Source organism: Porites lutea, chromosome 6 (assembly GCF_958299795.1).
Source record: "Porites lutea chromosome 6, jaPorLute2.1, whole genome shotgun sequence".
NCBI classification, from domain to species: Eukaryota; Metazoa; Cnidaria; class Anthozoa; order Scleractinia; family Poritidae; genus Porites; species Porites lutea.
The window spans coordinates 12,937,697-12,959,386 of record NC_133206.1 but is presented as its reverse complement, the minus strand read 5'-3'; the positions used below and the strand labels follow the sequence as shown (position 1 = coordinate 12,959,386).

Sequence of the window (21,690 nt, the reverse complement as noted above, 5' to 3'; positions counted from 1 at the left end):
GTAAGCCATTGCTATTTGACATTTTATCAATGAATTTATACATGTCTGCAGTAGTGTCTAAAGTACTAGAATTGCAATGTAACTAGAAGCTACAGAACCACACGCAGGGGCCTCACAAAGAAACTACAATCGACTCCCGGTAACTCGAACCCTCTATAACTCGAACCTCCCGCTAACTCGAAGCAATTTTCATTTCCCTTCAGGTCGTTTTTTACATAATTTTACCCTCGATAATTCGAACTCCCATAACTCGAACTTTTTTCTATTTCCCTTAAAGGTTCGAATTATCGAGAGTCGACTGTATACACAATTTATCCCTCTAAGAAAAATTACCTGTCTATGATAACATTACTGCCTAATGCATGAAGTCTGGTCACAGGAACTGCAGTGTTACCGGACGAGAAATGCCTCTCAAGTAAGACTGAAGTATACTTGCTTTTATCTATGTTCAGTGAGAATTGTTTCCGGTCTGATCTTTAGGATTTCTACTGAAACTGACGCAGCGACGTGGAGAAAACCTAGTGTAAGCCTTGCCAACCTAATTCACTAAGGACATGCTCTCCAGGATCTCGGCCCAAACCCTTCCCCTAGCTACGCCCCTGCCTGTCAATGACTTAAACAGGCTCCGAGGCAGAAATTGTTCGTAAAGGAAGACAGTTTAATGTACCAAGCATATCAGACAGCTTTTCCGTAATATTGACAATTCTGCTTTCATTCTTGACGCAAAAATAACGAAATACTGATAGACACACAGGATAAATTTTAGGACAAAGAACAGGCTTTTAAGAGCATCCTTGGCAAGCACCCAAGCCAGTTGAGAAGAGCTGAAGTTTTGCAAATCTCAGGACTCAGAAGAATCAAAGCTAAGTGTAAGTGAATCTTGATAGCGTCGTAGCAAAACTCTTCAAGAATCTCTTTCTATTTTGGCTCAATGATTCAAGCGCGCAATTTTTCTCCGAAAGGTCAGGGAAGCTGAAGTTCATATCATTCTGGTCCACAGAACGAATGCAGTCTAAAATAAATATTATTCTACAATCAGATATTTTCTTGTTTGTGCATAGTGGTCTTGATAACAGTGCCGGCATTTCAGAGACTCTACTTTAATGTTTATACACCCTTTTCTAGCCAAAAAGAAGTTGCAACTATATCATTAATTTTGTAGAAAATAATAATAAATGACATTTTATTGTAGAACGTAACAAATTCCAATGTCCAGGCTTTTAATATATGATATGATAAACTTTTGGTTTGGTAAAAGGTTATATTTAACACTAAATTTGAAGCGTTTTATTATTCCTCGCGCAAGAGAGGTTTTATTTTTTTGTCGGAATTCGAGTCGTACATAGAACGCGCTTGATCGTTAATTTTCGAGGAAAAGATACGTGTTGACTAAAAATATCTGGTGCACGGGACGAAAAGTTGGATTTACTGCACTTTTGAAGCGCGTTAAAGGTGTACAAAGTTGGTCTTTATCGTGTGTTTGACTGCGCCTTTCGATTCGCCCGGGAAAACCGATCAGTTTTTCCCGTGGCGTTACCTCGCAACAAACCGCGAGTAAAGGATACCTCGCTCGACATATTTTTGAAGCCATTTTAGCAGTCATAAGAAATGCTTTTTGGTGATGAATTTCGATGGTAGAAGTACTTTAATGAGGTAATGGAAACGATTATTGTTGCTTTTTTTTCTTCAAATTTTTCTTTACCTGAGCGACAAAAGGTTTTGCGGTAAACGTTTCAGGCTTTATTCATGGTATCACTTCATTAATGCTCTTCCAGTAAGCCGTTTTCATAACAAATTTTAAGAGAAACTACACTAATGCTAAGAATAGATCTATATATTGAACAAAACCATCCTATAATTACTTACACAAAAATTAACTTAAAGTATACATTATATAATAAATAACTAAAATAGGTTCTTTTACAATTCCCTCAACGCAATCCCTGGTTCAAGGCAAAGACAGGGCAGACTTGAAAAAGTTAATTGACAGAGATTTAGCTCGTCTTTAAGCTCATTTTTTAGGCCATTCCTCATGACTGCCCCCTCACAGCTAAAAGCCCGCTTAGCAGTTTAAGTTCGGGACCTAGGTACAAAAACATTGGTCGAGGCACCTCGTACGTTGTAGGAATGAACCTTGGAGATTGGTTTCAACTCGTTCTTCAGGGTAAAAGTTATTCAGATGTTTAAAAACACTTATTGCGAGCTTCTTAGAACGTCTTTGCTCAAGGGTATCCCATCCTAAATCTTGGAGAATATCCGCAGATCTTGTATCATAATCACTAAATGTTATAATTCTCGCAGCCCTTTTTTCCTTTTCTTTACCTTTGTCTTTAGTTTTTGTTTACTTTTTCTTTTCTTTTTTTCTTTAATATCTTATTAAAACGTATTACTACTCTGCCGTCGCCATTCAATTAACATTTGGTGTTTGTTATAATTTAGTCAAGAAAGCCTACGATGTATAAGCCTCATTGGGCTTTTTTGTGGCATTTTCTTGTAAATGTTTGTAATCGTCTTTCTTCTTTTATTATTGTAACATTAATAAAAGGTGGCGAAACAATAGTAACAGTAACCTTTCGAGGTATTTAACATCCGTCAATATCTCTAATTTCTTTCTAGATTTTCCCAAGAATGTCTCCCATCTTTGCTTTGTTGTTTACGGTCATGTTAACTTTGGCTCCAGCGCACAATTTTTTCGAAGGTGCGTTAACGTTTTGCAAGTTGTAAGTAATAATTTAAAAGTAGATGTATTTTAGTCTTACTAAAACACACCCCTCCCCCTTCATATATTTTCGTTTTGTCAACTTTGAAATGAGTTTCTTGATAAAAGATAAAATCTGAAATAAATAGACAAGGTAAGATTTGCCGTTTTGCTTTCGACACGAAAAAGAAATATATATATATTTTTTTCTTAAAGTTACTTATGTCCTTCAGGTTTAGCAGCGGAACCAGTTTACCATATCAACAAACCGTCTACTCCCTAATCTTTCTCAGTTTAAAAGTATAAATGTGGAGTTTTGGTAGGCCCCGCAAAATAAAGCCCGTAAGGAGAGTGTTTACATTATAAGCGAAATACAAGGAAATATACAGAATATAAAGGGCATATAATATACTTGTTGAATACAATTTTATCTTTACTGGGCCACTTGTCTGTGTTCAACTATACCGGGACAAATGTCGTACTTCGTTACTTTCATTAAGAAAAGTTATTTTATATTTCAATGTATGACCATGTCTGGTTCTTTTTTTACTGAAGTTATCGAGGTTTATAATCTTAAGTCCTTGCTGGTAACAATAGAAAAAGGATAAAATAAGGCAAGTACAGTGTGACTGCTAAGTACAAAACCCCCTTATTTTCGATCAAGTACAGTAGTTCTATAAGCCGAATGGGAGTCATGTGAAAGTTCATCAGCGAGTAGAGGGTAAACTGCAGGGGGGAGGGGGGGGGGTACTTAGCAAAGTTTTGTGCGGGGAGGCTCCACCTGAGGTTCACTGAGGCTCACCCTTTTATATATCATTTTTGACAGAAAAGGCCCCCCTTTCCTATAACTTCTATATAGATCGTTTTCACTGTCACGCACCAAAAAATTAAATTGGAAACCGTCCAGTGGAAGTACGTAGCCAAGAAAATGAAATGTTGTAAAAGACTAATATATAAACAATTTGTCCAAGTCTCAGGTCTTTGTGGCCCATAGTTTCTGAGTTATTTGCCGAAACGTTTCACGCACCTTTGTAGAGCTTTGTATGGAGACGCCATATTGGTGCACCGTTTTGGTGCACCAATATGGCCGCCGGAAATCAACAAAAACTTCTGGAGTTCACTTTTTCTATAAAAGCTCTTTCTTTTCACTCGAGAACTAGCATATACGTACACATAAACATATCTTCTAATACTTGAAATGGTTATACTGCTGAAAATCAAGAGGAGAGACTTTTTTTCAACGAGACAGCATTCCTATTCTGGTGTCACGCACTGTGAAAACTCGGAAGTTCAAATTGCTGTATTTGCGAGACGAAACATGCTAGTATCGTCATGCAACGCCCCTTGCGTGTCGACACTAAAACCGGCTGTGCAGCAGACTAAGGAAATCAAAGATGAACCAAGAATAACACTGAATCAATAATAACATAGGTTAACTGACAAAGCCGGCTTGAAAAATCCATATCTTTACAGACAGTCAGTGTGAAGGGTTCGGTTATAAGTGCGTACCACTTGGATGCAACTGTTCAAGCTTTGAGCTGCTATGCCCCAGTTACAAACTCAAGTGCTGCAACCCAGTGTGAGTAATTATCCGCCAGTGGACCTGTCCTTACACTATACTTATTAATTTTCAGATCAGATTTTTCAGTTTTGATTGGCTTAAACCCGGGGGTGCTTCTGGGAATTCTTGGTGGAGCTGTACCGCCCGGTTCTCCAAATCATGACCCTATTTCTGACCAAAAAATGTCATTTTTCACACTCGTTTTCAGACCTCTAAAGACCATTTTAGACCTGGCATTAGGCAGAAATTATGTCATTATTACTTAGATTAGAGCGCAAATAAAAAAATTCTTCAAATGCATTTCGAATTCGCAGATTTCTATTTCGTTCTTGTTCACTTGGAATTGAAACGATAAATACGTTCATACGCTTCCGTAGTTCCCTCGAAAACCATACCCGATTCCAGATCAAAATGGGCAAAGTCATACCCGTTTTCAGACCAAAAGGCCCCACCCCTACCCATCGGGGTGGCACATACCTATATAGCTTATATGCTAATTCTTCATAACCAGCTTCCCGGTTGACCTCATTTGAAAGATGTTTGCCAATACCCCTTAAAACTGAGCCTCTTTTATGGTTGACCTTAGGAAAAAGGACGGTGAAAGACGCGGGATCAGCTGTTTTGTTCGAGCTGGAGAAAACGGCAAAAATATATATGTACCGGCTTCTCGACTGAATTACTACAATTTGAACAAAATTTCTTTTTTAAGCTTTACATGCATACCACAAGTATGATTTGTGTTTTTACTCGGTGACAGAGAAATAAAACCATAATTGAACAACAAGGACCGCCGCTACACCAGGGGTGAAGCAAATACCACTAGTACTTGTACGCATGCAGTTGTGGGCCCTCAAGATGGAACATCAGTTAGATCTATGAAGTTTTCAATCATTTAAGATCCAGAATGAACTATTTTTTTAATTTAAGAGCCTTTAAATAAGAGCGCTCGTATTAACTCAAGCGTCCATGACGAGCAAAGGTAGTATGCAGAGACTAGTGAAAAAAACGAATAATCCTTAGAGAAGAAACAGTCAAACTTTACCTTAAGTTTTTTCAGTGTACCTTTGTTTGCCAAAACAGAGAAAAAGACCAATACAACAATGTAAAAATTGAAATCAATTTTGTTTTGTTTCTTACTAGGCGAAAGAAGCAAAAAATAAAACTGTACCGCCGAAGGTATCGCTCAAATCAAGGGGAACAAGAAAGATCGAGTGGCTGAACTGGATATATTTGTGGAATCAAAAGGGTTATTCAAAGAGTAATAATGTAACTCAAGGGCAACTAATAAATAAAAGGGTTTGAGAAATAAAACGATTTTCAATCCTTTCTTTTCGGAAAATTGCCCTTGCTTGCCATCTCTCCTCTTGCCAACATTGTTAAACAGCTTGACATGGTCAATAGCGCAGCTCTCTCTAGTCTCTCGCGCGAGGAGCCTACATTACCTTTGATAGAAATTGAATTTATCGAGAACATTTGGTGGTCACGTGACCGTAGGTCCGATCCGTCCCTTCATGTAAGCGTGGATGGAATTTTACATTCAAGCACCCGCGCGTTTTAGCGGTAAATCGCATGACCACCCGGTCTTTAAGAGAGCAAACATAACAACAAAGCCGAGTCTTTTTTTCGACTGAATTTTAATTTTCACACTGGCGTGGGCAGAGAAAGAGCTAGAGCATAATTTACAAAAACTAGCATAATTATTGGCATAATTTTACAAATATATGAGCACTCATCATAGGGGCATATTATGCTACGTTTGCGAGCAACATCTATCAAAGCTTACCACTGTCATGTGGTGGAGTAAAAAATTAAGAAGTCGCATGTGAGTGCACTACGCAAAAGTATTCGGTTTATATAACAGCGATCAGGAGCCGAAAAATTTTCTGATTTTTCATCGGTCACATTTTTTATTTTAGAATCACACAGAAGATACTCTGTTTGCTTGCCAGCCCCCCCCCCCCACCACCACCACAGAACTCTATTTTTTGCATAAACTATCGTCAAATTTTCCTGTGATGATTACATATTCTCAAGAGAATTTTTGCAACATTTTGTGGGCAAACAGAGTGTTTTATCGAGGATTTAAAAATAGTCTATAGCGTTTTAACAAAAAAATACGGAAAACCTCAAGGATGTAATTCAAAAACCTGCAGAAAAAGGAAAAGAAGCTGGAGATTTCAAACAATCAGAAGGAAGAGAAATTTACTAACAAAACTTTTCAATAAATAGAGAAAAATGAATTATTTATCCCCCACGAATCAGTTCCCCGGAATCCAATCGGTCAGAAAGTCAAAGAGGGAGAATCATGCCAACCTTGTCAGGTGATCAACTATGACCATATTTAGCCGACACTTATCATGAATACTTGAAAAAGAGGTGCGACTCTCTGAACGACGTGGCTGAAGAGAGCTACTGCTTTTCTCATTGATCTGTCATTTTCAAGCAATAAAAAGAGCTACAAAAATGATTTTAGCATTCATACTTCACAAAGAAAAGAATTTTGTGAGTGTCGGCAAATTTCGGTATGTTTTTTTTTTAAATTCAAACATTGACTTTGTCAGACTAACTTCTCAACTCCAACCTGTCACACCGGGGAATCCTCCTTAAAACAGGGAGTCCCCTGCAGGACCGGGGGACTTGGCAATTAATCCTAGGGGGGCTGATCAAAACTTTGAAATTTCCCATGTGTTCGTTACAAAGGATTTGGATAGATAGGAATTAATTCTTTTTTTTTATTATTTTGAAAATTAAGAAGTTTTGTCTCGCTAGGGCTCCAATGAAAGGGATTCCTGATGCCACAAATTCATGGGCGTCGGAATGTAAAATTTATGCCCAGCAATATCAAGGAAGTGACTGTCCTTCTTACAAAGTGATCGGTATTTACTTTACTCAGCTAATACAGCTTAAGGAAGTGTAAATGCGTTTATATTAATTTTGTCCCCTAAAAGTTCGCAATAACGCACCATTAATTATATGTTTCCGATTAGCCTGTTTAGGTCACCATTCTTCTTTTGCACTTGTAAAATTTCAGCAAAAAACGTACGTGGCGCTTGTTTTAAATGCTTTTAAAGTTTCTCCTGTTGTTAAATAAGGATAAGGGTATTTAATATGCACGAATTACTTTTCAACCTCTTAGCTTCCTCATGCAAATTTACAGTTTTGTCGGTGATGATATCCATCCGAACTGAGTTATAGCTGTGGAAACCTTTTCTACCAAAAAAAAAACCTTCTCGCTATTAAGAAGTGGAGACTTGTTTTCACGTTCCACACTCGATGCACTGAGAAAATACCAGTCATATTCACAGGTGCACTTCGATCTTGATAGCTCTTAAAAGGTACGTTATGGACGATGCCAATAAATTACGCAAATCTCGTAGCCAATAATCTGAAATACCATCTGAACGTCAGCATTACAAAATAGCTAGGGTAGAAAAAAAAAGCAGTTTCGGTGAGATATCGAGAGGTCTAAAATCTTCAATAATTGAAATATCTGAAAAAACCTTCAAATTTCGGACAATAGATGCGACAACACTGACAATGAATTACATGACTTTTAATGCTCTTTATGGAAAACTGAGCTCACATGAGTTACTTCTCGTTGTATGCCTTGCGAATGTTCAATCGTATTAAGTTTAAAGAAATTCTGTTTTGATCACCCTCACTCATAAAAATGTACTTTCCCCCGCGAAATTCAGTCTTAGATGCTATTTAAAGGTTAACTGACGAGACATTCCTAATGCTTTTCTCCGCCACTATTTTCAAAACTTAAATTTTAGAGACCCTTTCATGAGAATAATAGCCAAATATAAGGACTGCAATGTGTAAGAGGCCAACTTTCATTAATCGAAGGTAAGACAATAGAAAAAAGTCAGTGAAAATCTCAGACGAGTCAATTTCTTTCCTATATATTGATTTATTGCTCAGCGATCAAATTTAGTTTTTCGGAGTGTTAAAGTCTCTGAAATTATTTGTTACAGAGCTAAACGTTTAGTACAAGTGTTATCACTGAATGAACTGGTGGACTATCATCGAGACGACCCTCCAATTACATTGTCCGGGCCAAATTAGCTGCGTGCTTATAGTCGACATTACAGCTGTTTCCTGCAATGACTCCACAGCGAACATTGATATAGTCGCCGTCTTCGACCAGTTTCCCGCAGTAAACTGAAGATCGGACTAGCAATCTCATTATAAAATCGTCTCACGGAGAAACTTTGCTAAATCATTTTTATACAGAAGGATACAAAGATTTAAAAATATGGAACAGTTTGCCAGCCATTTTGACAGAAAAAAAGTCTATTATATCCTAAGACTTCTCTAAAAAATATCCCGTATATTTGTAGTTAATAGAATAATTTTCTTATTCTTTTTTTCTGAAAGGACTGATGATGCTTCTAACTTACCTGAATTTTACTTTACGTAATTTTACCTCGTGCTATGAATTAGGTATCATTCTTCGCGAGGGCTATGTAAACAGGTCAGGTGTAAACCTTGCAAGAAGTTCAAGTCTTAAAAGTACGTAAGAGTTTGGCTATATAGTTCTAATACTATCCACAATAATAACAGCCGATGATATCATGAAAGAAACAGAAAAGCTATATAAGAGGAAAAAAGGAGGTTTAAAATTGTCGGTTAATTATGATAATATATAAAATCGCGATCGCAACAAAATGACCAGTCGAGATCTGTTATAAATTAAGAGAAAAAAAGAATAAAGAAAGAAACTTAAAAAATAACATGAAACTGCAGAACGCTTATTCACAATGATTTCGGAACTAATGACGGCTATGTGAATTTTAACCCTCCATGCTCCACCAAAGCGTTGTTTTACCTCTCTCCATAAAAAAAATATTGAAAAAAAAAACATCGGTGTGTAAACAAGGAAGTAAAATCAGTATTATTCCGATATGAATATAGAAAGTTTGATCTTTGCTGTTTTTTTTTCTTGTGTGTGACTGACTCTTAGGAGAGAATCGCGTTTTACTTTTTTACAACTCTAACCAGCAACTGTATATGCGAGGAAACCCAGAAAGAAATAGAAGTACCGGATCCTATTTTAAGTAGTATAAGTGGTATGTAATTTTCAGCGAGTAAAATCTTGCAATAATATTATATGATAAAAAGGTAAAGCGGATTTCAATACGAGAAATAAATTTTGATCAAATTTTTATTTTACCACATTCATTTTTAAATTGCTTTAGTTAAGTAAGCCCGGAGTAGAGGTTCTTGTTGCTCGAGGTGGCTTTTAAGGAAACACTATCCTGCGATCATAAAGTATTTATGACAGTTGTATTTGCCCTTTCATTTTGTTCTCTATCTCTGATAAACGCTTTCTTAGATAAATATAAGTACTGATTACAATCGACTTGCTGAAAGTCCTTAACTTACTTAACTTATGCTCCCACTGCCAAGCTGGGCAAAAACATTCTTTAAACTGCTTCCGCAAATTATTGCGTGCCTGTAATAAATTGATTTATAAGAAATATTTTTTTGTACCAAAAATATCTTGTCAAACTGAAACGAGGTCGACAAAGCGAGATATTTATCAAGCTATAAATAATATTAATTCGCCGAGAATTTTCATGTTTCTCATAACAATGGGTCAGACTTGCTTAAATACAGCTAATCTCTCACTCAGAAGCATCATTCCCTTGAGCTCTAAAAAAGCTTACACTGGAAAGAGGACCGAGAACAAAATACATTCACAATGGGTCATTTGTCGCTGCTTCTTTTGGTGGTCGCGCCGATGGTTCTAATCTCCCATGCAGCACAGAAAGCTGTGAGTCATTTGTTCTGTTTAATGAAGTCTTCTAGACCTCTCGCTCTTTCATGTTGCTGTCAAAGACAAACAGAGACGAAAGAGATATTTCATAGTCCAATCTATTACCTATAGAGGTCGCTCATAATGTAGAAAGAGCCGAAATGATATCATGCAATAAGCACTAACAAGCATCTAACATTTGAATTTTCTGATCTTTCAGAGTTACACTCTAAAGTTGGTCTCCAGAGAAGGGAAAAATTATAACGAACGGATTCAAGTTGACGCTGGGAGAAGACTTGAAACTTCTCAGGTTCGAGAAGCATCAACTGGTAAAGACGCGGGGGATACCATCTACGATTTCCAAAGGGTGGGTACATGAACACTGCTAACAGTTTTCAATGGTGCCAAAAAAATCATAGACTGCTGGCAGTCCGCATTTTCTCTTAAAATCCATCGTTTTCTTATCCCGGCTACCGCGCTTGCGTGCGCGCGATGGCGCGTAATGTCCTTAATGTCCTTCTTCAAAACGCTGAAATTAGGGCGCTGATAGCCAATTAGATTAGAGAATTTTGTCCCAAGACAGTCACTTTGCTATAGGCGATTGCCTCCAAAGTTTTTTTTATGTGCGGCTTAGGAAAATTATGCCCATCAGTCTATATCTTAAAACAGGGCAATTTTCCGACTTGTTTAGAAAAGCTGTTAAAAATATTTGCGTCTTGTATCATTCTCATTTTTTTGCAGAATTTGGTGATGAACCGCTTGCCAGAGGCGAAATCCTGCTTTTTGAGTCAATCGACTGGAAATGCTCCCCGGCCAAAGGAATTAATGAGACTTCTAAATGTGGCAAGTATTTTCTGTAGTCATGCATCTCCTCGCGTGCTTCCACTCCTTTCGCGGCGCGCGCATCGCCTCATACTTCCAGCCGCAGACAAATTTATGGGTAGTTGGAAACCTCATGATTATTACACAACGCACTTCTGCCCTGATAGAGAACCATTTAATTTAGAAAAATAAGAAACTCGGAGAGCCAGTTGTGTAAGGAAAACAGTATATATGGGTTTAGCATCGAAGTACATTGATTAAACCCTGTTAGCTTTTAGATAATTAGCAATGCTAGGTAAAGTACTTAAAATAACCGATATCGGCATTTTGCCCTTGATGGTGTAGTCGATATGGATGTGGATAATAACTCAAATTATCTGGGTTCAAGCCTTACATACTCCGTTTTCTTCCTTCTTTTATTCACTACTTTTTTTATTTTAAGTGACGATTGCAGCCTGATTTGGGGGTATCCATTCTAGTCACAGCCCAAATTTATGTACCCGTGGCCGAGATAGTGAGGAATAAGCCAAACAAAAGTGAGGCTTTTATTTGTTTTGAAGCACTTTTGTTCACAATACCCAATAAACGTCTGGTATGATACATCTTTTTTACAATGATTTGGTATTTCAGAGAAGTGGTAATCTTGTACCGCCAAAACACGGAAAATCCGACAAACCAAACACACCTCAAAGTAAATAAACGTAGCCAGTGCCAAGCGAGTGACGCGCATGGGCAATGCAGGTAAAGACTTCGTGTAGACGTCTCTTATCCCCTTTGCTTCAGACGTCTGTGCGCAGGCTAAGCGCGTACTGATTGGTTTGAAAAATTAGCGGGAAATGTTTCCGCCAATCACAAATCATGATGATGCAAACTAAAGTAATCACGCACTTTCCAGTAATAGTTTAGATACTCGATCAAAAACGTCTCAAAATAACGACAGGAGTTCTAAGTATTTCCCTTTTAAGGCTAGCTGCACCAGGTCAACCTAGCTAAACTTCGCGTGAGGTGATCTTATAGATGTACAGACGTAAATACGTTTGGTAACTGGCTAAATAAAGTGACGATAAAAAATGAGTTTGGCGACTGTCTCTACGACTGTCTCACAACCCAACATTTGCAAGCTTTAGAGATCTGAGACGGATCGTCTGCCTACGGCAACAGGTCTAAGGCCGATTCCTTCTTTCAAGTAAAGTCATAAGGATTTGTGCAACACTTATCAGGAAGGGGGCTGTTAAACCAGTTGGGGGTGTTCCAGACGCAGTTGTCGAAAAACTTTACATTACCAAAGGAGTGAATAAATGTAAATATAACTCAAAGGGGGGGTCGTCATAATTTTCAAGTGACCAGAAAGGGGAGTACAGCTATTTTGCCTTTGTTGGCAGGGGTGCTACGTAATATTACTCTGTGTAAGGCTCATTTTTCAGCCCCCCTCCTGATTATTACTGCACAGTCCCCAATTACGCTAACTTCAAACTTTTTAACCCTTTTGTTTAGCTGAGTAAAGCCGACGTAAAAATAGCGCCTCAGACCGTCGAAACTTACAAGGTTGTCGGCAAACTACAAGACCGATCAATTTTGAGCACAGAGATGGCGGATCTATGTGCAAATCTGCCAATTTACCGTGTTACCAAGGGAAGACTGAGTCAGGATGATACAAAGGAACTGTGGGACGAGGAAGAAGCTTATGTCGCTGAAATGCCAGCGGAAGGTGAGGAAAAAAAATGAACTGCACAGACTAGAAATGTAAGGCGGAATTACTGTAGGGGGTAAAAACCACTTGGCCATGGTAAATTGGAATTGAAGGATGTTGAACGGGTCACATTTTTGCCGGGGTAAAAGGAAACGTAACGCAAGTTGGAATTGACTAACTTGAAAAAAAATAAGTTATTTGCATAATTTGCTCAATCATTCAGTCATACCAGCATTACACCCCGTGCAATAATTCAGACTGGAATGAGATTTTCTCTGTAGACTCTGTACATCATTTAACGCCAGTGTGATGCGTCCACATAAAGAAGTCCATTCTAGCAATTTTAATAAAATAAGGAAAGGAAATAAAAATTGCAAAAAGACTGCAAACAGTCGTTATATTTTTCTCAAAATCGGTTTCAGTTGAGGAGCAAAGTGTTAGCGTCGCGTGCCCACAAAGATTATAGGGTTCACACGCCCGTAAGAGTTCATCACAACAAATACTCCTACCCAGCGTTTATTTGAATTGCTTTGTAGGATCCAGAAAGCGAAGAGGACTTTGCCGCAGGGTTTGTAATGCATATTGCTGGTACGAGTGTAGCTGGCGTGGTTGCTCTAGGAAATGCAGAGACGTCTGCAAATTGATTTGCTAATTGGCTATTGCCCTTTAGCAGCGACGACCCAAGTGGCAAAGTAATACAAAGCGGTTGTAGTCCTGACTTTTATCGCGGGTGTAAGGTGAAAGTCTATTTCTCCCAGTGTCGCCTTTAAGTCACTGACACGAGTTAAACAGGCTAGCTGGGGATTTGACGGAGTGTAATGTAAGCAAAATTTAAAAAGAAAATAAAGTTACTTGGATTAGAAAAAAAGGGAACTTAGTCTGTGTGATTTTTCCCCCACTATTTGAATTCTTCAGGTACTTGCCTTTAACTTACCGCTAAATGCTATTTTACGCTGATATCTTGTGATCTTATCTTTGAATACAAATAGTGAGTTACTCTCTCCCTTTGTGACTTGTCCACATGTCGAGAAAGGACTGAGCGCGACCGAAAATAAAGAAAATGTCAGCGAAGCGCCAAATCGGGAGCAAAGCGGAGCGACTAACAGGAGAGCAACCCCACGTTGTAAACAAAACATACTGATCTAGTATGAATTGCTACACCAATTAAGGTCGTTTAACAAAGTCTACAAAAGTTCCGGCATTTTCCCCTTTAAGGATCACGCGGCGTCGAATCCTTCTAATGTGCGACTGCCAGGCCAGCACAAAGGCGGTTGTTTAATTTTAAATGTCTTTAACGCTTAAGTTCACTTTAGGGACGGTAACAGTTTATTGAGCCAATTTACTAGCCTTCTTGCAAGGTCTCTCGGCAATCAAGCCCAAGCTAAGCGTAAAGCCGAGAGAGCTAGGTCACAGGCCAGCAAATTGATAAACAAATCCACTCAAGCACAATCCATTCGGGACGCAAAGCAAACTTTAGAGGGAAGGGGAGAGGGTATTTCGCAAACGTAACGGTGAGCTACTTAGGGGCTCGAGAAAATTCTAATTTAGGTGTTCTAAAAAGTCTAAAAATGAATCTAAACTATTATCCTTTCATAACAGTAATGCACCAAACTTTTAATTACTGCGGCATTGTCGCTACAGCTTGTTAAATTCGGAAAGGTGGCTCTCCATGAATTGGAAAAGATGAAAGGAAGAATTGTTCCAATCTTAAAAACCCCCTCTATCCAGCCCCTCCGGAGACCCTGTATTTGGCGTAGTGTTGTAATAAAATAAGTTCCTTTTGTAAATTGAGTGCGAGACTTTGTTTTGAAGGGCAAACGTACAAGGGCTTTAAAAAACCAAACAAAGCAAACAAAACAAAAAACAAAAAAACACTTTATTGATTTAAACAGACTCAAAATGTCTCCGAAATAAATAGCGCACGATTTCGTTAAAAGTCGAGGACATGTGTAAATGGTCCGTTGGTATCAACGCTCAGAACTTGTCTGTTTCCATAAGTACCTAAAATGAAAACCATTAATTAGAAGTACTTTAGACACGTACTTGGCGGTAAAATCTTGACCCAAATCACGACAAAGTCCAATGAACGAAAATGAATCCATAAGAATTTGAATCAAATCGAAACTTTGAATCCGATAAACTTCAATTGAGGTCACCACCATAGGATATACTTCGGGTTTCTATAAATTATAGAACTCGTTAAAGCCTTAAAGTGTTCCGATACAGTTCGAAATATATTTACTTAAAACTACATTTTGTCTTTGGTAAAAATTTTAAAGCGATCGGACAAGGATAAAACCACTTTTAAGGCGATTGAAAAATATCGGTACGGTCGCCGAAAAACTGTATCGAAACCCCTTAAGCAAACAGTTTAGCAACTTTTGTTTCCCAGCGAAAACCAGCAAGCTCTTGGTCATCATTTTCTCTTCATGATAGAGCAAGAATTTGAGTACGTTGTGGTTCAATTCGATCCCTTTAATGGCCTATACGGGAAGGCTCAGCCCAAACGGGGTACACATCAGGCTTCAGGTATATATTCACTAGTTGAAGTATTTGAAAGGGTTGGGAAATCTGTCATTCGTTCACTCTAGAGGCCCACAAGGGATAACCAATGCATTTTATGGCTGTGACTGAAAAAGTCGAGAAAACGTTTTTTTTGTTTCATATTTCAAAGACGGTGCATTTACAGCAGTTAGAAGGTACGTGAAAGGGGTACCATTTTTCAAACGAGGGTATACGAAAGGAGTACCTTTCTGTCAAAACTGGTATATTTAAGGGTAACCGGTTGGACGTTGGGGCGGAGCCGACCCTAATAAAACTTTGTTTTGTACTCCCCCCCTGGTTTTATCCTTGGTCTAATTTAATTTTTTTTGCTTCAAACTCACTGTCATGCATGAACATGCCCCAAAATGCTATCTGCTTAACAGGTTTTTACAAACAGTTGAAGTGCAATAAAAAAAGTTACGATCGGCTTTGCTTTTGTTTATGGGGCGGAAGCTAAGGAAATGGGCGATTATATACGGTGTTCCCTACGCATAGCCGACGCCGAGCACGGAAGGAGACGTACAGTCGAACCTCCATGTGCGACCTCCTTTCGTACGCGACCACCTCCCATAAGCGACCACCAATCCAAAACACCAAAGTCTTCTAAGTCAAAGCGTTACATTTGGACCCTCTAGTAAACGACCACCTCCTGTAAGCGACGGCGACCACTTTTATGGCCTGACGGTTAACGATCGATTTTCCAATTGTTTTTAACCTCTTATAAGCGACCACTTGACGCATTCCCTGATCTCTATTTTCGCTGTGTGCACTGTGTTACTTAGAACAACATGGAACTATACATGTGCTAACTTAGACGTTGCATGCAATAAATTATCTTCCATAAAGATGTGCCTGAACCTCTTCTCGAAAGAGACGCCCTGTGGTTCGATCCTTGTAAACGACCACCTCCCTTAAGCGACCACTCAGTCTTTGCATTTTGGGTGGTCGCTTACGGGAGGTTCAGATTGGCGGTTTCACCCATATGCAGATAGACTGTCGTTTGCATGCAGATAGACGACAGTCAACAGAGTAAAGCATCCCCTTAACAAAAACCGTCAGGATTAAAGAGGAAGGCAGGGTAAGAATTCAAAGGGCGGTTTTCCTGTTATGAACGTATTCATAAGAAGAGGCATGTTTGTAAGACCGAAATCATCCTATCAGCATGTACCGAGTGATAGTCAAGAGCAAGCGTATAGGAAATTAGTAACTTAATTAGAGGAATTACTCAATAGAAAGCAGAGTCTAATTTACGAACTTACCATGTTTGACGGATGAGCTTGGTGAGCTAGACTGAATTGTCTCCTGGGTAAAGAAAAACATAAAGTGTTAAAGCGTTTGGTAATGTTACACTATGCAACGTTTTCGATAATCACACCGCCCAATCCTTGCTTCCAGCATTTTCGGGGTACCGGATGTTGAACTGTTGGATTCTCTTACCAAGCTCTGTAAGATATAAATCTCTTAAACAAGATCCCTCAATGATTAATTGGTCAAATATTAGCCTGAATTTCAGACGTATCTCCAAGTCGCTTACTCCCTCAGTGAGGGAGTAGACAGGGCCTGGAAGGGGGGTTCCTGAACCCGCATTCTCGCTCCTTTTTCACGACAATCCCGCATCCTGAACTTCAGTCTGTAATGACTCTGTAATCTCTCACCTGAATACCGTTTTCTTTCCTAATACCACACCCCGTGCCAAGATTTCGGCCATTCTTCCCAAGTAGCGATCAAATCCCGTCTCCCGTCAGGAGTTTTTGTGTTTTCCCGAATCCCGCACTGTTTTCAACTGTTAAATACCGGATCCCGAAAATATGCTTCCAGACAATGAGTAAGTGACTCGAAGATATTAGTCAATGAATTGAGTAGCATCAGAAACTCATAAGGGGTCGATTTAACCCCTGATGAGTTTCTGGTAGCATATATATTTATGGACTAAAAACAGACGAAGTCATAAAAATTACTTGATGTGATATGGCTCATCCATCTTATAGTTAATACCTCACAAAGAAAAACAAACTTTTCATAAAATAGCCTTCCTTCTTCTTTTGAAATATTTGAATGATACTGAATACTTTTTCCTTTCATCTTTCCACCCAGTGTGGCCTGTAAAAGCAATAAAGAAAAAAAATTCAAGTTTCAGTAAAAATGCAGCACATTAATTCTTGGGAGACCTATCAGGTTAAACAAGAAGACTGAAAACCTGGGGTACTTAAATTTATTCCATTTACATGGAAAAACAAGAAACTTTGGTTACTGAGAAAATCTAATGGTTCGTGCCATTCCCAGAAGCTTCAGCAAATCATGGACTGCGATTTAGGGTGATGAAATTTTCCCACTCTTTTTAACATGAACGTTGTAATCGAGGACGCTATTTTATATCCGTCTCCTTCTGGAGACTGGACCGCCATTTTACGTGGTCATCCGAGCCGCAAAAAGGTCTAACCGCTTGCAGGGCAAAGGCAGTACCCGCATTTCTCCGCTATTTTTAAGCTAAGTATTGGTCCGGCCCGGCGAATCTAAACCGCGACCTCCAGCTCTGAAGCCTGCGTACCATAGCGGTTTTGTCGAGCCGGGCGCACGAGCGGCGAAGCCGCGGGCCGCGAAATTCGCTCGTAAAGCGTGCGAGAACGAGCGGCTTCTCTGCACTCGCCCGCCTTTATTACTTAGCGTGCCCAACCAAAACCGTCATGCTATGCAGGCTACCAGCTCTGCAGTCAGGTGCTCTAGCGACTGAGCTAATACTGCCATGGTGAAGATATCTATATAGTTTGCATGACAGACGTTTGAATGGAAAGTGATTTAACAGGAATGAAATGCTTTTATGTAGATACAATATTGTTTACCTGTGGAACTATAAGAACATCCCCAGGAAGATCTAAAACTGACACATTGGATGGTTTGCCTGTGGGCTCACTTAATTTTACATTTAAAATAGATTTTACTGAAAAAAGGAAATACAAAATAATCCGTTTTAATACATCAATAAATCAATTCAATTGAATAAAATAACAAGTCGATATGTTTAAAAGAGCAAATGTCCACATTTTTCATAAATATACAAAGCAAAAAGAAACATTCTGAAATGGGCATTGTCATTGCTTCTGTATATAGAGGATATTACACGGTGGCACAAAGATATGAATTTTATTTTCGAGTGGCAAAACAATATTTTACGAAAGAGCCCAACAAGTGAGTAAAATACTGTTTTTGCCACGAGAAAATGAAATTCATATCTTCTTGAGCCGCCATGTAATGTTCTTTTTATTATATAGACAAAAAGACATCCATTCGATAAAATACTACAGGGAAAATACCGAAATTACGTCACCGATAAACTCACGTGTGAGATTATGGAAAATAAACCACTCGGGTCCCGGATGTAGTTTTATGACTTTAACAAGTGGTATGTTTTCCAGTAAAACACTTGTGTCTATATAATAAAAGACAATAATACATGAAACTAACTTGATGAAAAAAATCGTTTAGAAATACAGTCAAAGCATTCTTAAGCTGATACCTATGTGAACAAGGAAAACTGTTGGCAATAGGAGATGGCTGCTTACCAGAATAGTTTTTTTTTAAGTAGAAAGTTCAAACAAGGCTCTGTCAACTTACACGTAAGGTAGCTATTAATAGTATAATGTAGTAGAGCTGTCTACTTATGAAAGTGTCTCTTATTAGAGCTTTGTTAGCATACAGTATTTTTTAAAGTGATTATTATTTATGGTTAGCTGAAAGAAAAACTTTCAATGCATGGCAAGAAGATATAGCCAGTCTTAATGCCAATACCAATAATGCAATGCTAGCAGTCAGCAAAAAATAGACTTTGTCCACAGGAGAGCTGAACACGCCATTACAACTCACCAACTTTTGGTATAAGGTCCAGATTTGAGCCTTTGAGGAAACAAAGGTACACAATGATGCCTCTACTAATCTGAAAGCAAGTTCACTAAGTGATATAATTTACCAGTATTCAGTACGCTAATTATGTACATGTATGCTGTGCAAAAATCTGGAAGGTCATGTGCTGACTGGAGGGTGTTATTAGCCTACAGGGCATCCCTGCCATGTATTAACATCTAGGATTCGTCTACATTGGACTGCATAGGGAGAATACATATTTGTAAACACACACAAAAGCATTCTGGAAACAAAGCCCTTATGCAGAGTTTCTGGTTGTACCTTCCACCTGTTCACAGATCATTGCTTAAAAAGGCCCTTAAGTCTGAATTTCAAAACCTGCTGTTTTGTGTATTGAGGAGGAAGCCATGTCGCTGTCGGTATTTTACTATTGTATCTGTGCTTTTCTTTGTCCCTGTCACAGTTTCAACTCACTTTTGAGTCATTTGCCACCATTTCTGCTGTCCTATGTTGCTGTTTCAAGGCCATGTTGCTTGTCAGAATATTATCCCAACAGGGCCCCCTTAAAAGTATTGTGCTTTCCTCCAGTTATTCAGTGAATTAATATGACATGGAGGGAAAAGTGTAGAATTTGTCAGGAACTGCTGGTCAGGTTTGCAGCCTGCTTAACCACTTGCCTAACAGAGCTAAATACACCCAGCAACTGGCAACCTTTCTCAACGGTCGGTGTTCATTAATTTATTCAAGGTAACTTGAACGACTTCACTTTTGGCGATTTCATTTGTCTGAGGACTTATATATATGGTCTGGGTCACTAAGTGCCCTCAAACAGGACTTATATTTCATCCTTGGTAGGCAAGGGGTTGAGCAGCAATAAATCCTATGGACAGGTTTCTCTTTGTCTGTGGCACATCTAAAGGGGGGGCCTGCTGGGGAGCCTGGAATCCCACCCTATTTTTAGGCCAAACTGAGCCCATGGGGCTAAGGCCAAGTCCCCCTCTTTTCTTAGGGTCTGGATGATTGGGCCCCCTATGTTTATTTCATTTCTCACCTCAACCCACTGAGCATCACTGTCTTCTGTTGGTGACTGGACTTGTAATTTAGCTGACAGACACTGCTGTATAATTACTCTGATGGATGGACACCCATTAACAGCATTTGATGCCATGGCTATAACAAAGAATTATTAGTGTCAACATAAGATAACTTAATACTAAGTCTTATACTTAATATGGGTCTTGTGTCTTATAGCGGGTGTTGACCAATGTATCCGTCAACATATCGGTTGAGTTTTGGATGACATATTGATTGATATATTGACCGAGTGTCGGTTAACATATTGATCAATATGTCTGTTGAGTCTTGTTGAGGATACGTCGTGTATCGGTCGAGTGTTGGTCTTGTATTGGTCGAGTATTGACAGACATATCAACAGATCATTGGTCAACCGTCGGTCGCGATAGTATCGATAGTGTGGCAGCAATGCATCGGTGAACCATCGTTCAAGTATCAGTAACATATCAGAGGTGTATTGAGTGAAGAGACAAACCTTGTATCTTGTACCTTGTATCTTGAGTCCAAAAAAAATAATTACTGTCTAAAGTGGGAAAGGCAAAGGCGACTATCCACCTTTGAGGCCCAGGCTTTCTGGTCTTGCTCAACTCATCTACCAAATTTTTTTCCTAGTACATGTTTTGTCTGCAACGGAATGCCATAGTCTTCAGTGAGAAAAGTTCTCTTTTATGCCCAACAAAACTAATAATTATGCTGAAACATTTAGCCTCTGAACTGACAGTGGACAAGGGCTGGTGTTGACTGCGTGTTGGTGATATGTCAGTGAGCAACTGGCAAAGTAATGACCGACTGTCAACTGATGGGTTATAGTATACTCGCAAACTTTTTCTGAGTCAAATGCGTGAGGTTTTCACCTTGTCATGACTAGGATTTCTGGAAATTTCCCTCGACTTTTGAAGATTTCCGAAGACTTTCCGAACATTGCGGAAAATGTCCGCAGATGTTCCAAAGCCCTTTGAGCACTTAAAAGACGACATTTTTAGCATGCTTTGATTTCCTTAAAAGACAAAATGGGACACAAAGTCATGTATCCTTTAACGCCTTTTTTGATTGAATTTTCATTATTTATCATGTGTTAAAGAACAAAACTATATTTGTGAGTCAATCATGAGAAATTGTCCTTGATGCATAAGATCTATGTCTTTAGTCCATAGGCATGAGACTCACACATAAATTATGTGTGAGAGTTGGTAGGTATATTATAGGGGCCGATTATGCATGGCCACATATCGACTGACAATCACTTGTATCTATAAAATATGCCACTTACACATCGCCATAAGGCACTTTATTTGCCCCCCAAAATTTTGCATAACCTTTGCTTTTCACTTCTCCTGGGTATTGCAGCCATCCCAAGAGCAATAGAAAACAATGGTTATGCAAAATTTGGGGGGGGGGGGGGTGGGGGCAAATAAGGCACATTATGGGAAATGTGCAAGTGGTGTATGGGCTATTTTTATGACTGACCTTCTGGGTGGCCTCTAGCACAATGAACTCTAGATCTCTGCTGATACTTCTTAATACTATTGCTGGAGCTTAAAAGCGTTCTGGAATTCCTAAAAATAAAGAAGAGACTGTTTTTCCAAAAGAAAAGAGCCCGGAAATTAAAAGAGCTGCATATATCAACACATTTTGTCTTTGTCTAAGTGTCGTGAAAGACTGGGTACGAAAAAAAAGTACTT

At 38.9% G+C, this 21,690-nt stretch overlaps 1 protein-coding gene and 1 long non-coding RNA gene across 4 annotated transcripts; one reads left to right on the top strand and one right to left on the bottom strand.

Moving 5' to 3' along the window:
• Window positions 1–633: 633 nt before the first annotated feature.
• On the top strand, window positions 634–5,504 carry LOC140940183 (uncharacterized). The gene is made up of 3 exons (XR_012166307.1): window positions 634–869; window positions 2,617–2,698; window positions 5,400–5,504. It is a non-coding gene; the product is annotated as an uncharacterized lncRNA (long non-coding RNA).
• An 8,886-nt stretch (window positions 5,505–14,390) lies between these two features.
• LOC140940348 (D-aminoacyl-tRNA deacylase 2-like) lies at window positions 14,391–21,614 on the bottom strand. 3 transcript variants are annotated; one of them, XM_073389300.1, is made up of 8 exons: window positions 21,476–21,614; window positions 20,484–20,632; window positions 19,986–20,104; window positions 18,938–19,007; window positions 17,917–18,014; window positions 17,072–17,176; window positions 16,336–16,378; window positions 14,391–14,533 (listed from the first exon to the last, which is right to left on the bottom strand). In XM_073389300.1, the coding sequence occupies exons 3-8, from the start codon at window positions 20,100–20,102 to the stop codon at window positions 14,463–14,465; spliced, it is 504 nt and encodes a 167-aa protein (XP_073245401.1). In that variant the 5' UTR covers window positions 20,103–20,104; window positions 20,484–20,632; window positions 21,476–21,614; the 3' UTR covers window positions 14,391–14,462. The 3 variants fall into 3 exon arrangements, with proteins under 3 accessions (XP_073245401.1, XP_073245402.1, XP_073245400.1); XM_073389301.1 differs by having other exon boundaries at window positions 20,564–20,632; XM_073389299.1 differs by lacking the exon at window positions 20,484–20,632 and having other exon boundaries at window positions 21,476–21,601.
• Between the last annotated feature and the right edge of the window lie 76 nt (window positions 21,615–21,690).

Coding starts and splice junctions, on each gene's coding strand:
- LOC140940348 (XM_073389300.1), bottom strand. CDS start 20,102: ATGGCATCAAATGCTGTTAATGGGTGTCCATCCATCAGAGTAATTATA. Junction 17,177..17,916: donor ATGTTCTTATAGTTCCACAG/GTAAACAATATT, acceptor TTGCTTTTACAG/GCCACACTGGGTGGAAAGAT. Junction 14,534..16,335: donor AAGCTCATCCGTCAAACATG/GTAAGTTCGTAA, acceptor TTTTCATTTTAG/GTACTTATGGAAACAGACAA.